The sequence below is a fragment of the Pelmatolapia mariae genome, linkage group LG17 (genome assembly GCF_036321145.2).
Source record: "Pelmatolapia mariae isolate MD_Pm_ZW linkage group LG17, Pm_UMD_F_2, whole genome shotgun sequence".
Taxonomy (NCBI): domain Eukaryota; kingdom Metazoa; phylum Chordata; class Actinopteri; order Cichliformes; family Cichlidae; genus Pelmatolapia; species Pelmatolapia mariae.
Window position 1 is genome coordinate 12,442,429 of NC_086242.1, and position 16,978 is coordinate 12,459,406.

The 16,978-nt window shown below is 39.5% G+C and overlaps 1 protein-coding gene across 3 annotated transcripts in view; it reads left to right on the forward strand.

The window, feature by feature from the left end:
* iqsec3a (IQ motif and Sec7 domain ArfGEF 3a) overlaps positions 1 to 16,978 on the forward strand; it is a 121,448-nt gene that overhangs the window by 69,941 nt on the left and 34,529 nt on the right. For all 3 annotated transcript variants that reach the window (XM_063500387.1, XM_063500386.1, XM_063500388.1), the window contains 2 exons: positions 1,364 to 2,658; positions 12,796 to 12,957. In XM_063500387.1, the coding sequence (XP_063356457.1) occupies positions 1,364 to 2,658; positions 12,796 to 12,957 (1,457 nt within the window). The remainder of the gene's footprint in view (positions 1 to 1,363; positions 2,659 to 12,795; positions 12,958 to 16,978) is intronic.

Here is a 16,978-nt window from a genome sequence, read left to right on the forward strand (position 1 = left end):
GTTCACCCTTTCATTCACCAGTCTGGATACTCAATTGGTTCTGGTGTAACTGACGTCCCAGCTTCACAGACATGACTGAAAGGTAGCCCATCTGCAACCTCCAGTCAGGAGAATCGCTTCAGGACATCATCCTCAGCTGTCCTTTCTGTCATGCAGCCGAACTTCAGCTACGTTCTCAGTCCTGGAAGTATTCAGTTTTGTTTAGACAAGCTTGATGGAGCGTGCAGCAGGCAGGATGTATTTGTTGTGAATCCACCAGGCGATTAGCTGCTACAATGCCGACGTGGACTCCATCAGACGTCACACGGACTTTGTTCTAGTGAAGTGACAGAGACACTTGTGTTCTCACACGCAGCTTCATGTCTAGAAAAGTTCAGGGCTGCAGTGCATGTGTAGAAATGTCTTGAGTGGGTTTTTTTGTTTTGTTTTTTGAAAGAGTCACCCACTCACTCATGAGAGGAAGTGGGTGAGTCTTTCAATGTTTTTTGTAGGTGTTTCAGTCCCTGCAAGGCAAACGTTCACCATGAATGAGACTTTCACAAAAATCGTGCTAGTTCTGTTTGTAAAACGGTGGTGCTGTTCTTTCAAAGCTGAAATCTCCTCCACATTAATGCCCTTGATAAAGTAAGACGAGCAACAGAATTATATTCATTGATTTGGTGCGAATGAAAAGGACTTTGGAAGATAAGCGCTCTTTCTGGGCACTTCCAAAGATACCCACACCCTGATTGTTCTGGGAAACTCAAAGAGGTTTCATCTAGTGTTTGAGCTGCTGTCAGATGAGGAAGGCTATATTACATCTCTATCTATTTCCCACAGCATTTGAGCAATTTTTCACAGGCAAGATTAACGGCCTGTTCCGTTTCAGACAATTTAAAGTTGTGTGGAAGACTTCTCTATGGAATTCATGTAGATTATGAGCTCTATTTGCTGAAGAAATAGCTGAATGCCATGACTCAGCTATTAGTGTGATTACAGATTCAGGATACATAACAAAAACAGCATGGAAAATACATTTACTGAACCATGACAATATTATTTAGATTTGCTGATCTTTAGTATCTAAAAATAGGCATTGTTTTATTCTTTTTCCAACTAAATAAACTTATTTTTTCTTTAAATCTCCACCTGATTAGTATTCCACCAATGCACGCCTATATGCATTAACATCGAATTATAATAATACTCTTTTACCTATTCGCATGTATCTTGTATTTTTTCAGCAGTTTTAAAAATTATTATACAACTATGACTCTCATATTTGGTCTTAATAATTGCTGTCCTCACTTTTACTATCACTGACACAAAAGAAATGTTTCACCAATTTATTTTCGCTCTGTATGTCTCTTTCCATTTTCTTTAGATCGAAATGTTAGAGCACAAATACGGCGGACACCTCATCTCCCGCCGTGCTGCCTGCAAGATCCAGACTGCCTTCCGCCAGTACCAGCTCAGCAAAAACTTTGAGAAGATCCGCAATTCACTTCTGGAGAGTCGACTGCCTCGACGCATCTCCCTGCGCAAGGTCCGTGTGCAAAATACGGAGGGTTTCTCTGCTGAACGGGCCCTGGCAGAAGGCTGTAACCTGGCAGGCATCCCACTGGTACGCTCACCATCTTTGCCTGCCACGGTTGGTGGCACCCTGACCGACCTGGAAGACTCCTTCACTGAGCAGGTCCAGTCATTAGCAAAGTCTATAGATGATGCACTCAGCAACTGGAGTCTGAAGACCATGTGTTCACTCCAAGAAGGCGGCAACTATCAGTTCAGTGCCGATTCCTTTAGCGCAGCAGCGGCAGCAGCGGCAGCAGGGGTTGGAGGTGGTGGAGAAGGTGGGGGTGGGGACGTGCGAGACTCGTTAATTCATCAGGGCTCTGTAGACCCAACCGACCTCTCAAGGAGTGCAAGCAAGCTGATGATGGCGTTTCGAGATGTGACGGTGCAGATTGACAGTCAGAACTTCCGCGTTTCATCTTCAGTTAGGGAATCATCCACTTCTGTCACCCTCAACAGCACCCAACAAGAAGGAACCTCCAGCACTGTCACCACCACTTCCACGACAGCAAATTCCGCACCAGCCACTATCCCACCCGGTCCTTCACAAGAACCCCCTCCTCCACCTGCAGACATCCTAGCAGAGCCCAAAGAACTCCCACCACCACCCCAGGAGCCTCCACCACCACCAGAATCAGAGATAGAAGGCAGCGAGCAGGATGTTGAATTCCCTGCGCCACCTCCTTCAGAAGAAGAGCTTGGGGAGATGGAGCAACCTCCTCTGACCCCTCTGGATAAGATGGCATTCCCCCAAAGCCCAGAGGAGGTTGTTGTGGTGGTACCGCCACCACCAAGAGAACCAACTGTGGCCCCTCCACCACAGGAGACTATAGTGCTGGGTAGCTCTCCTGTGGTGGAGCCTTTGGATGTTAAGAGATGTGGCTCTGAGACGGCAGACAATAGCTCAGAGCAGATGAGCAGCAGCAGCACATCGACGGAGGCGCGCTCGACGTCCGAGGCGTCGTCCAAGGAAGCGTTGCAGGCTATGATCCTCAGCCTGCCACGCTACCACTGTGAGAACCCCGCTAGCTGTAAATCACCCACTCTGTCCACAGACGTCATGAGGAAACGCCTCTACCGCATTGGCCTCAACCTCTTCAATGTGTGAGTAGCAGATTCATTCATTAGTGCTTATGGTTCTATGGTAACAGAAATTTAAATCAGCTGCCGGTTTGTTGATGAAATCTCAGTATAATTTATAGCTTTTGAATTAGTGAACTGTTGGGTGTTGAAGTCATAGTAATATAGTTCTTTTCAGATCTGCTCAAGTTTTTATACTAAAGTAATTGCCAATATTAACACTCTGGTATTCATACTGCAACCACATTTGCAACTTCTGTTGTATTTTCCTGCGTGCCTTCATAAAGTCAGCAGAAGAAGAAAAAAAAAAGAAAACTAAATGTGCTCTGAAAGCTTATTTATGTCTGGGGTGTTGCACCTTTTCTCTCATTCTGAATCCAGTTCCCCTCGCTGTCTAGTGAAGAGTGACAAAGTCAAAACCAGATAAAAACTTCCCAAAATGCCCTGCAGACAGGGGCAAGGTGGTCATATGGCAGTGATAGATAGAAAGAAAAATGTTACCAGGGTAACAGTGCAGTGCATGGGGAATGCACTTGTGTTTATGTATTAAGTAAAACAAAACAATGAATCCTGGAGATGTGTGCTTGGTGACATCCAACCATCAGTAAATTAATTACTGAAACATTTAATCATAAACAGAGTTTACATATGAAGAATTTAAGTTAAAGGTAATGTCAGCAAACCAAGGGAAATGAATATCCCATATTTAATTTGTGCGCCACTATGCAATCCCATTTAAAAATGTCTGGAACCACGTGACCCCTGTGTGCTAAATACCGAACAGCAGACTTGGAAGGCATTAATAAATAGAGAAATTTACCATATGCCCTATTAGCCTTTCACCCAGAGCATACCCTAAAGGGCCTAAACACCCCACATATTCTAATAAATGAACTGGACTCATGTAGCAAGCTCAGCTCAACCGCTGATTGAGTTGCTGGGTAACAGTTAGTTTAAATGCATGATGAATCCCCCAAAATAATGGCAGCGATCCACAAAGCCTAAAATTCTCATTAGTCATTCTACTGCGAGTTGCGAATGTAATTAAAAGTTCCTTCAGCATTGTGTGAACCAGTACCTTGGGAACTGGGATGAAAAATTTGTTAACATTTCAGCCCGAGCAGGATTGGATTTTTCTCTCTGCCACCTCAGCCATTTCTGTAGAAGCTCTACACGCTTTCCAAAATATCTTGCACTGAAGGAAAATACACTCTTCTCCCTTGGGTGTGAGATTTTGTGAGGATATTCACCCAATTAGGCCATGTCACACATATTTGCGAGATTGGAGCTCATAAACACACATTATCTTTTTTTCTTATAATGCCAAGCTCTGCAGCGCCATAAATGTGCACAATAAAGCCGATTAACTTTGACTCAATGCTGGAATGAGACGATGGAAACAAGAGAAGGAACGAGCTGTGCTCTTAGTGAAGAGTGAGCACAGAAGGAATACCAATGTGGGAAATATCCAAAATTTAGAAAGCAAAAAATAAAAGGTGAAAAAGCTGTTAACACTAGCAACTAATGGCAGTCTTTGCTACAAACGATACTATTTAGTTTTATCTTTGACTTTTTGATTGACAGCAGACATCATTTCACATTTTGCCAATTTGACAAACTCAGACCAGTGAACACATTAATATTGTGATTGGTGACAAATTAAAGGAAAAACCCGATTACCTGACACTCATAGTAAAAGGGTCAAGAGGTAGTGCTAGTCTACTTAGAGGTGAGTGATCACCTTTATTATGTATTTGAAATTTTTCTATATTGACTGGTGTCTTTTAGGATGACATTGCTCCAATATAAAGAGAGCAAGACAACAATGCATGTGTTAATCATTGTGAAAATAATTTAGATGTAGTTATGGCTTTGCAACTAAAATTGTTTTAGTTTTTTTTGTTTTACAACTTTCTATTATGTTTCTGCTAAAACTAATACATCAATATATATCCAAATTTGATGACCATTTTTTATGATGAGAAAATCCACCTGACTATTAACATTAAAAGCCTCTGAAAAACTATTTTTCCTGAGCTACAATTTTGCTTGATTCAGTGGAAACCCAGAACACATTCTGTGTAAACACATTTCTAATGCCAGTGCCAATGTTTTTAAAATCCTTTCTATTAATATCTATGTGTGGTACCTTGAATTAAGCAACTAAAACACCTGAGAAAGCGTCTGGAAAGACTTTGGCCGAAATTATTTTAAAAACAGGTGACAAAAGAATCCAACCTTTAGTCTTCTTAGCATTAAAATGCAACATGGCAGCCACCCATTGCCTCTTTGACACTTCCTGCACTGGCAAATAAATGATGCAGATTAATCCAATATAGATATAATTCCAGGTGAATAAAGCAAGCTGTTATTTATGTGTAGAAAGTGTTCCTGCTAGATCCAGTTACAATAAAGGTGGGCTTTGAATGTAGGATATGCTACGTACATTTAATCCAGTTTTTCAAACATGTCTGCTTTGATAGTTTTAGTCTGACATGCAGGTGGAGTGGCAGAAAAAAGACTGGATGTAGGATTTATCTGTTTGCTCAGTTGAGATACTGAGTGTTTAATGGCAGCCCCCAGTTTGATTACGAGCCTCTGTGACTTTTGAGCGCAGCTTGTGTAGCCTTTCAGTCATCGTCTTCTGATCAAACACCTCGAAAGATAAGCTGACTTTTAATAAATTGGCTGAGAGGAAAGAGGGAGATAGAATGATGAATTAGCAGCAAAAAAAAAAAAAAAAAAAGGTAGGGAGAGGCAGGAAAATCGGGCTTGTGGCTTATTAGTTCCACCAGTTCGTATCCTTCTTCTAATACCTTTGCTGTTGTATCCTTTGCATCTTAAACAGGGCTGTTTGCTTTAGGCTAAAACTTTAGGTATTGCTTGATCATGCAGACAAAAAAGGCTCACAAATATGCATCCAACTGGGCAGTGTAAACAGTGAGTGTGCACTGGTCTGTGTTTGTCTTGCAGCGGGGGGTCTATGCATCACCTTTGCAAGGGGAGCAAGAAGGGTTGGGGTAGAAAGTAAATTAAACAGAGGAAAGTCAAAACATTGGTGTGTGCATGCGTGCGTGTGTGTGTTTGTATGTGTGCATACTAGAATAAAAAGGCAAGACAAGTGAGTGATGGAAATGTAGTGCAAAAGCAACAGAGAGGAACTGAAAGAGACACAAAAAGGTAGCGCAGGGAAAAGGTTGAGAGAAAGACCACTTGATAAAGTTTCCACCTTGTGTGTGGCTGGAATGACAATGACTCCATTATGTGAGGAGAGTGTGTGCCAAGGACACTGCCATCACACAAGGGAGCTGGTAGAAAGTCTTCAACAGGGAAATGTGCAAAGAGGAGACAGGAGGATGTGTGACATTAATGACAGATTCCTGAGTAGATTTCTCTTTTGGATGCATGACTTCTCAGCTTAATACGGCTCAGTTAGACATGTCCTTATTTCACTTTTCCCCGCGCATACATTCTGGTGTAGTGAAAGTATTGATTAGACCTCAGAGGAGGCCCAGCTTGCATAAAAATGGAGACCCGTAACTGCTTTTCAAATTGAAGAAATGGCGACATGTGAGATTTATCAGTGATGTGAAGAGTGAGCATGTGAGACAGACATATCAAGCAAGGCTAATTAACACAGCAACTCCACAAGAGGGTTTCTGCCAATCAGTAGGCGAGGACTCCACAAGGGGGGGTCTTGTTTGTTTACTTGGGCATACACAAACCTTTCCTGTATTAACATTCTACCCTCAGTGCTAAATGACCCAGCACATAATTACAAACGCTGAAATCCAGATGGTCAAACAGAGGAAGCAATTTTAATTTCTCACAGAACCCAACACCTTTTACCCTCATTTGCTCCCAATATTTAAAGAATAAGACAGGCCATACTGCTTTTTTAAAAAACTGTGAACCTATTTCATTAGAACAAAAAATACTTTGTAACAAGTGCTATCAAATGCTATCTCTTAAATAGATAAATAAACTCAACGTGTCATCTTTGTGTGTATATGTTGTAAAAAGTAGCAAACTTGTGCTTTAACAACCAACCAACCTAAGGACGGTAAAAGCAGGCATGTGACTGCAAAAGCTCTGCGAAAGCATGCTCGATGAACACGAGCAGTTTGGTGCAACAGTGGGTCCATGTTAATGATTTGGGGTTTTGAAGCGTTTACAGGTACAACACACAATCGTGTTTCCACTCAGAGAAATGCACAGGGGTGCTAACCGGCCATCAACCTGTCACTGGTTAGTAATGGAACAGAAATGTGTGCATCTGGAGAAATAGGCAACATGCAGTGCTGACACTTAAGCTCTTGTAGGGCCCATAAAACACAGTTTTGACAGCACATCTGTCCATTAGCAATAAAATAGAGGGCCAATAAAAGAGGGTATCAAGGTGGTAAGGGAGAGGTGTATTTATGACGAGGTCCTACTACACCGAGATGTTGCAAAATAAAAATAAAAAAATAAATAAAAACTATGCCTGCTCTGAGGAGGCAAGGGGGGAAAGACGCCTGGGAATGTAGCACTATATTTAGAAGTTGTTGTTTTAGCATGACATCTGGGTCCTGTCTGGCACTTACTCTTCCCTTCCCCATGCTTTACACGAGTGTGGGTCAATTTGCTGTGTGTATGTTGTGCTCTTGCTCTTTTTTTACAGTTTTTTTTTTGTCACACCTAAACTTTGTAAGAACACGGTTTCTGTTCTTAGCTGTGAATAACATCCGGCACTATCTTGCAAAAATCCTCAAATAAAATACTGACCCATATAATCTTAAAAAAAAAAATAGCATCTTTGCTCTTAAGGCTCAGATTTGGTAAGGGAACATTCTGGAAAAGAAAATAAATTGCAAAACACTCCACAGCATGATGAAAGGATGAAAAAGCAAGAGTGAATCAACAGTGCTTTCACGATCTAAACTTAATGAGTTTACCTGTGCAGCAAAACCCTTGACCAAAAGCATAGTGTTTGCAAATATTCTTTAATATTTCTTTTAAAATAAAACTGCTCTTTGGACAAGTTGATGTGTGCAGGCTTATTCTGCACTGCTAATCCAAATCTTACACTTCCTGCATGATTTTGCAGTCTTCACCCCCCCCACTATCTTTTTCTGATTACGAGTAATAATCACCATGTGGGATCCATCTGTTGTTGGGCAAACATCAAATGAGTGATATCTGCCAAATCCATTTGGCGAGACAGCACCTTCAGCTGAGAGGTTGAGACGCTGAGAGTGTGCCGAGGCTGTTGCAGCAGATGCTTTCAGGCAGTCCAGTCTGCGCTCATTGCCCTCACTCTTTGTCCTCACCCTCCCATTCCCGCACATCTGCTCAGTCTGGTCCTCTTCCAGTCTTCTCTTTCTATTCTGCCCTTTATCCTCCCCTCTGTCCTGCCCTTGCCTCACTAAACCCATTAGCTCTGGTACACACTCTCTTATGTAAAGGCTGTAGTTTAAACACTGTATGAAGACTGGAGTGGGACAGCTGTGACCATAATGCAGCAGCCTCCCCGGAGCAGCTATATGGTTATAAATAGTTAAGATATTACTCCTGTATTCATATATAACTTTGGCCATGTAGTCAACTGAAAGCTCTTGAATCTCCCGAACGGATGCTGGACAGGGAGATGTACTCTCTTTTGAAAACAATGATTCATAGGCCCGCTGAGATATTTCGACAATTTTCTGAAGCATGAGCATGTGAGTGCACCTCATCACTCAGTAAAATAAATGTTTCCATGCACTACTCATGCATTAAACACATACAGTCCCAAATGAGTTTTTGTCTCTGTATCCAAGGGATACTGGCATTCATTTACATACGTTAGCTTGATGAATTATATCGTTAGCTTCATAGCATAATTGCCTAAGTCATGTTTTTGTGTTAGGCACTTAGGCACTTATGCTATGAAGCTAACGATATGCCTCTTCTGGAATATGAAAAGAGCAATATAGTGAGGTAACCATGTGTTCGTCCTGTAACAGTGACTTTATACCTACGTGCTTCAAAGAGTTAAAAGAATTACCACCAGTCACCAGTTAAACACATTAGGTACCAGAATGAAGCACTGCGAACTAAGAAAAGGAGTAAACACATTATAAGAACATTTTACCTATCAAGATATAATAAAAAAAAATTGTAAAAATAGTGCTTACCAGGTTAAATACAAATACAACAAAAACTAAGCCACTAAGAAGATAGGTGCTGCTAATCAAATGCTACTAATTGATAATTAGCAAGTGTGAGCACCTCTATAAAAGCAGAAGTTTTGGAAGTTTGCTGGTCTGGAGCATTCAGGTGTGTTTTAACATAATGCTGCAATCTTAAAGAAGCAGCTACTGCTGTCCATCTGTCTGCAAAGGGCTATAATACCATTTCCAAACAATCTGAAGTCCATCAGTTTGCAATGAGAAAGATTATTCATAAGTGAAAAACATTCAAGACCAGTCCCCCAGGAGCACATGTACTAGCAAATCACCCCAAGGTCAGACCTTGCAATGTTCAAAGAAACTGCAAAGAAAATCCAAGAGCTTCATCTTAGATTCTACAGGCGTTAGCATGTTAAATGTTAATGTTCATTACTGTACAAATTAAAAAAGACTGAACAAGTATTGTTCAGTCTTTTTTGGTAGCACAGGTTGGGTTTCCAAAGTTGCATCTGAACCAACCTCAAGACTTCTGGAGACCGAAGTGAAGATGTTTGTCCATAATGTAATCATGCACCAATCAAATGATCCAAATCCCAGAAGAAAATCTATAACAGAATGGCTGAAAAAGAAAAGTATCATAGTGTTGCAATGGCCAAGTCAAAGCCCAGAAGTCAATCTGATTGAAATGAGAGCTAATTTTTGAGAGAGCCCTACATAAATGAGTAACCACAAATCTCAATGAAGTAAAATGAGTGGGCCAAAAGTCCTCCACAATGATCTGAGAACCTGATGAAGTCATACAGAAAACATTTCTTTAAAGGTGTTGCTCCTAAAGGTGGCTCTAAAAGCTGATGAATCATAAGTTAAACTTTGTTTTTCACACACTGCTTCTTTGGCTTACAGTACTTTTTATTAAATAGATAATTACACATCATGTGTTATCATAGGTCATGTGTTGCTGTTCTGAGGTTGTGTTCATTTTAGAACTTGGACTATATTTGTATAATATCCTGTAATGTAATGACTGTACATTAAAGAAAAATTCATGTTAGCCAACAACTAATACAAAGTATACATGTGATGCAACAAGTGCTGTTAAAAAATACTTCAGTATTTATTTGGTAACAGATGGCCATGCCAGTAGCAGCTGCTATATGTGAGCAACAGAGTATTAAGATTAAACCAGCTGCTGGTGTAAAAATAAAGTGAAAATAAATAAACTTGATCCCATGATACTTGGATATAAAGTCAATGCTAAAACCACAGAATTATCAGTATAGAAGTTCCTTTATATACAATCTATATCTAAACTATACTGTATCAGAGGAAATGTAGAGCATACAGTTGACAAAGTATTGCAGTGATGTCTGTTTAAACCCAGTTCTAATTTAACTTTGCAAACCTTGTTAACATTTTTTGAGATTAGCCACCATAAACTAGCATACTAGTCACACTAGTTTAAATAAGGCTACAGGCGCAAAATCTCTGAGCTTTCCACTATTCAGATTCAAGTTGAATTTGAATTTATTTATTTAAAAGGGACAGTGCAGTTTAACATAATCCAAGTACAAAACATGAAACTGATGTAATGCACATAAGTTTATAGCTATTGCTAATTTTCAACAATTGTCCCTTGTTGGGCTTACAATCAAAATAGATACGTTTTACAATAAAACATACATTTTCATAAAAATAATTTACATCATAGATACAATTACAATTAATAGACTATGAATTAAAATAAAATTAAAAATCATTAGTTAAAATGACTACATCTCTGATTTCCCTTTAACCAAGCTTTAACCTTCAATTTAAAGGATCTGATGTCTGTAATCAATTTGATTTCGGTTGGAAGTGTGTTCCACAGATGACAAGCCTTTATGGAAAAAGCTGACTGACCAAATGTAGATCTGCGATATGATATCTTGCAGTTGCTGTTCACCATGCTCCTCGTAATACGATTACTATCTTGTCTCTGGATGTATCTATTAAGACACTCTGGGGCCATCCTATTTATACATTTAAAGACTAATTTAAGAAAGCACAAATGGTTAAAACTCTTAAAACTAAGTAGATTATATTTCTTTAAAATGTGACAGTGATGCCACCGAACAGATTTTTTATCCATTATTTTTAAAGATTGGTTATATAAGGATACCACAGGCTGAATTGTAGATGGTGCTGCTTGGGTCCAAACTGTCATACAATATGAAAAATGAGAGAATATCATGGAATGCATAAATAACTGAGCTGCAAAAGTGGTATATATAGTGCCGAATTAACTTAAAACAATTCAGATTAGCCTTGACCGTCTTAGAAATCTTCTTTAAATGCTTGTTAAATTTAAGATGTGAATCTAAAATTATTCCTAAAAACTAAAATCCTTTCTAAAGCATTTATATTCCTTCAAAAACTTTCAAAATGATTGAGACAGACATAAGCACATGTTGGTAAGGAGGTTCATACATCTATGTGATGTCAGAATAACACGAAAAACGAACCAACAGAATAGGCAAAATTTACAGAAATGCCACCTTGAGGAGGAGACACTTGTAAAATTGACCAAAATTATGAATCACTAAGTTGCTGATGTTTGCAGAAACAGCTTTGTAATTAGGTTTTAGTTGCTGTACACAGTAAGCGACCTAGGATAGATAGATAGATTTTTCAACCTAATAACACACAAAAACAACGAAATAAGACCATTTAGTGAGCACATAAATTACATCAACGAGTTAGATACTAACTGCCTCACTGATGTGATCTAACGAATTTGGAATCAATTCATAGTTTCTTAGCATTAACTAATAGCCATTCACAAAGTAGCTCTAAAAACTTTACTTTTCATACAACATACTTCAATACTGAAAAAAGTGTGTCCGCTATAAAGCTAGTGACAAATGAGTGAACAAGGGCATCGTTTTGAACATAGCCAGTCTAGTTTTACTGATGAATTCATCAAAATTGTATCACATTTGAATGAAAAATGTAAGCAAAAGTCAAAGTTTGAGGGGTTTTTTTTCTCTCATGGTGAAATAAATTCTATGGTAGAGCTATATTTTATATCTGTGTATATGTGTGGATTTAAAGTTGCTTCCTAAGGCGGCAGTTTTGATTCTTGTTATATCCTCTAAATTTAGCAGAGTGTTGTGTTGTAGTTGTTAATTAAAGTTGTAATTCAGCAGGGGAGTAACTATACACAGCCTTATGTATGTTTATTTACACTAACACTCTGTAGGTGTTCACTGTAAGAACCCAGAAACTATAGATTGTCAGACCAAAATCCTCATCTTTGCAAAGAAATACTTACAGTATATATTGTGGATATAAATTCTAGCCCAGTTATTATTCGACTAATTAAAAGATAACCAAAAAATAGCATCCTTGTTGAACACTTCCTACAACTTCCTGCAACAAAGGATTACCTTTGTTATTTTTGTTCCTGTTTCTGTCACACTGGCATATGTGATGTCTCTAACCGCTGTTCTGAACAAAATGACTTTTTAATTCTGCTAATTTTGGTTCAATATGATACAGAAAAAATCATCTGTCACGGCTGAATGAATTTCACCAATTTTTCGAGACATAATATTGCAGCTGCACAGCATCAAACCACTGCTAGTCTCACATAGCCAGATTTATCTCCACAGCAGTGTGTCAGAGCTGGAGAATGGTGTGACTGCACCCATTATCTTTCTGCTACAGGGTGGAAAAAAGGCTTTTCTGTTGCAAGAAGAACCAAGTTGGCCTTATTACATGATCCAAATCTTCATTTAGACTTGCAGTTTTTAGCATGTGCTGTAAGTTGGCAGCGCAGTGGTTGCTGTTGTTGTTTTCTGTTGTGAAAGGCGTTCACTTACAGATAGCACAAGAGAGGTATGCAGTGTGATTGTAAATATAGATGTAGAGTCTGGCCACTGGAAGGTTTATATCTACACTCTACATCATGCAAGTCACACCACTAGCTCACTTTAGTTCACTGACGTTTCCCCTTTCCTTTTTGTCTCAGTAACCCTGACAAGGGCCTTCAGTTCCTGATCTCAAGAGGCTTCATCCCAGACACGCCCATCGGTGTTGCCCACTTTCTGCTACAGCGAAAGGGGCTGAGTCGACAAATGATTGGAGAGTTCCTCGGCAACAGCAAGAAGCCCTTCAACAGAGATGTCCTAGAGTGAGTAGCCCACAGGACTGCAGATATTGATTCCCCAAATCATTTGGGGGGATCTTTTCTCAGTAATCTATCCTTTTTCATGAAGCCTTATTAGGTACAAGTTGTGCACAGCTCTAGCTTGGGGTCTTATTATTCTCTGAAACTCAATTGTGAAGCCTAAATTATAACTTCACTATCCACTTATGTGTGATTTTTTGCGGTCATTTCATTATAGTTTCCATTGTCATAAACACATCTGAAATAAGCTCAAATTGAAGTGCTAAGATCCAAAATTCAAAAATGAGCTCTTGTCTGATTCTTCAGCTCGTAAATGTAGGTTGACTTGTAGGGCAAGAACTACTACAGAAATTAAAGGAGGTTGACATGAACTAAAAGTAACATTTTCCTGGGCTAATAACATTTTACTCATCTTTATCACATTCATGTTAAAACTGTTGTTAATATAGAGCAGAAGTGAAAAACAAGGAACAGTTTATCTGTGATCTGATAACATAAATATTACTTTTGAGATTTCATAAACTTCCATTTCCATTCAGAACATAGGGTAGATGTACTGAAGTGCGGGAGATAAGGCACTGCTTTATCTGTGTGTGTTTGGTACTGATACGTGTTGGGCATATTGAGAGGCTGCGTCTGACTCAAGTGTTTGGTTTCTTGCTCTCCATAGCTACTTGTATGCTACGTGAAAACATTTTGGCTGACTCCTTATGAAATCTATGGACTGATAATACAGTAGTTTGTAACAGCGCCAGAGTCATGGGCTCAAACTCAGGTAGGGTCCTTGTGTGGAGTTTGCATGTTAGGCACATAGAGACTGTGTAATTTGATCACTGGCCACTAGGTGAAATAAGAAAAAAAAAAAACCTCCTTGTGACTGCTTTCGTCGCTAGCAAAGACAGCTGCATTCATTAGCTGGTCAGCTAATGGTCCACTTTTCATAATAACTGCTAACAGCAGAAAGTCTTTGCACTGCATGTAGGCCATAGCACAGGTTTGTTTACTGAGTCCTTCCATCTCTGTGGTGCCGACTTGGCAGCTTTCCAATGGCTGTCAGTGAGATAAAACATGGTTCGCTGCTGAGACCAAAAGTAGCTCTTTTAACATTTTCCCAATAATTAGATTCTATTTAAATAATACAAAACTATCAATTTGATTTCGATAGGATAGCTGAAATTAAACCAGAAACTAATACCAGGATATCCTGGTGGTTTATCACTCATCTGGAAGGTTCATGTGGTCACTTCCCATGGTGCACCACAGTAGCGTCTTTAGTCTGATCATCTTGAGAGCAAAATCAGGCTTTTAGATATCTTTAGATATCTGAGTTCCCACTGTGTGGTTCACTTCAAAATGCAGGATCCTAAAACTCCAGCTGTATGGCATCAATAACATCTTTTTAAGTCTCAGACCAGATAATTGTGATAATTGTGAGCTCCTCGAGAGTTACAGAAGCCATCATGCGATTGTTTTTAAGATCTGAAAAATGACTCTTTTCATCTGACGTTAATATTTGATGTGGACATTTCTTGGTCTTTGTGTACAGGTATATTCATCTCAAGAACCTCTCAAGAACCTCACAGTCCACTAAAATTCATTTGGAAGCTGAATGGATTTGCATTTTGGTTATGAATGCTTTTCAAAAACAAGTGTTATGTGCAACAAAATATAGATACATGAGATAAATGAAGAAAAAAACAAACAAACACATGAACTTTGGGGTTTAGAGAACAAGAACTAATGTCTCCTTCATATGCACACACACACACACACAACTCACTTCCCCCTGCAAGATTAATTCCAGGTCATTAACTTTATTGCCTTTTATTTGCTTTTAAAGTACAAAGATCCCTCTCCCGTCCTCGTCCTCAGTTATTTCCATCTTTCAACACCTTCCTTGCTTTATCTCACTAATTGTGTCTACTCTGTTAAATTCTGCGCTTCACCAATTATGTCTAAATTTGCATATCAGCTCAATGAGGTTGTGAAGATCTTTCTTTTTATCTCCCGCCTTTTTGTACAAGTTACAAAACCAAGAACGGGCTTAGTCTTTGCAAGGTCAGACAAACACTCCATAGCACTCTACCAAGTTGTTCATTCCAGCTCATGCTCATCTAATATCCATATTTTCTCAAACGGACACTGTCATGGTTTCAAAGACATTTTATTAACAGGAATATGCTCTTAAGGCTTCAAGCTCAAATTCACACCACAGATATATTTTCAGCGCAGGTGATATTGGTATATATATATATTTTCCCTGCAGCACTCAAACAGCAACACTCGGGGTGAAAGTGATGTTGAAGAGGACCGTGATAGAGTGAAAAGTGTGTGAGAGCACTTTCGATAAAGTGTGCAGTCACAGGAGAGCGGGTGAGGGATAGCAGTCTAATGTGAAAATCACTCATGGTGATTTACTGAGCCTGAATGAGTCGGTGTGGATATGGGAGTCTGTGTGTGTGTGTGTGTGTGTGTGTGTGTGTGTGTGTGTGTGTGTGTGTGTGTGTGTGTGTGTGTACGTGTGTGTGTGTGTGTGTGTGTGTGCGTGCGTGTGTGCACGTGTCTGCAAGCATGTGATTTTTCAAGTACAGGGAGGCTGTGTGTGCATGTGACCTAGCCTTGCATCAATACGTGTGTGGTTATGGTATCTCCCTCCTCTCCTCATAAAGCAAACTAAGTCTCATTCCCTTCACATTTCTTGGTGCATAAACAACAATAGTTAAAGTGTCTCAAGACAATTAAGCCAATTTGTGGTTATAGATTTGGGTGCCAGAAAATGTACACCCCAAGGACTCATTTACTGATAACACGGTGTACTTGTTTAGCATGAAAAATGAGATCTTGTTTTCAGCCTGTCATCTACTCATTGGCTGCTTAAAATATGCCTCCATCTGGCCTTTTATGTCTTTTTATTTTCATATGTATCTGTATGCATACCTGCCATCGCAGCTTTGTAAACATAAAGTACAGTTTAAGTGGCGTTCTGCAGACAGATGTGTCTATTTCTCTCCAAGGCACTGCAAGCGAGTCAACGATAGTGTGTGTTTGTGTTTGTGTTTTATGTGTGCGTGTGTTTTCCCATGCAGATGTGTAATTATGCCAGAGTGTATGGGGAGAGATGTAAGAGGGGAGGAGAGGGCTGATGTACTTAGGCTAAAGAGCATCTCGTCTGACATTACATAAACAAGGAGTGACAGCCAGGGAAGAAGGGAGAGAGAGGTGGTGGAGCAAGGAAGTGAGTCATGAAGAGGGCGATCAGGGTGGTCTGACAGTCGACGAGTTGATAAAGAAGACGATCAATCCAGGCTCACTGCACATAGTATGAGCTTAACTTTTATGAGCCTTTAATTTTTCTCTAGGTGCTATAATTTGTTGACAATATGCACAATTTGACCTGTCTGTTACTTAGTGCAATTAATAATTACACTTATCTCTATTAATGCAGCATTGAGCAGTGAAGGTCAGAAAGAATCTGTGCTATGCACTCTCTAAAACCATGCAGATTAGGTTTCATTGGTATATCTAAAAACGCCCATGACTTTGCATAAGATGAGCAGGGATAGATAATAAAAGGTTAGATAATGATCGTGTCTGCTATTTGTGCTCATAAATGACCCAACCAAATATACTTGAAACAAATGTATGGTAATGTGTTACCATTTAAGGCCAACCTGTGGTGTCCTATTGGTGTCTATTTGCTTAGCTGTACATTTAAAGATGTAACCAACATTGTAACCATGGAAATGCAGTTGTGTACAAAGAATAGCAACTTTGTGGCTGTAACAGCTTCTTTCTATTTGCTGAAAAAGGAACAGAAACAATGTTTTAATCGTGCTTAACATTCAACTAATTAACTGTATGATAGGCTTAGCTAGGTTTCACCCAAGATTCATTGTGAAGCTTCAGGCTGAACAAATTTGTCTTGGTTTTTTGAAACTAGATGTGACAAGCAAGAGGTTACCTGAGTGAAACCAAACTGTCAACTGAAGAGTAAAACATACCCTGCTTTAGTTTAAATGTTGAT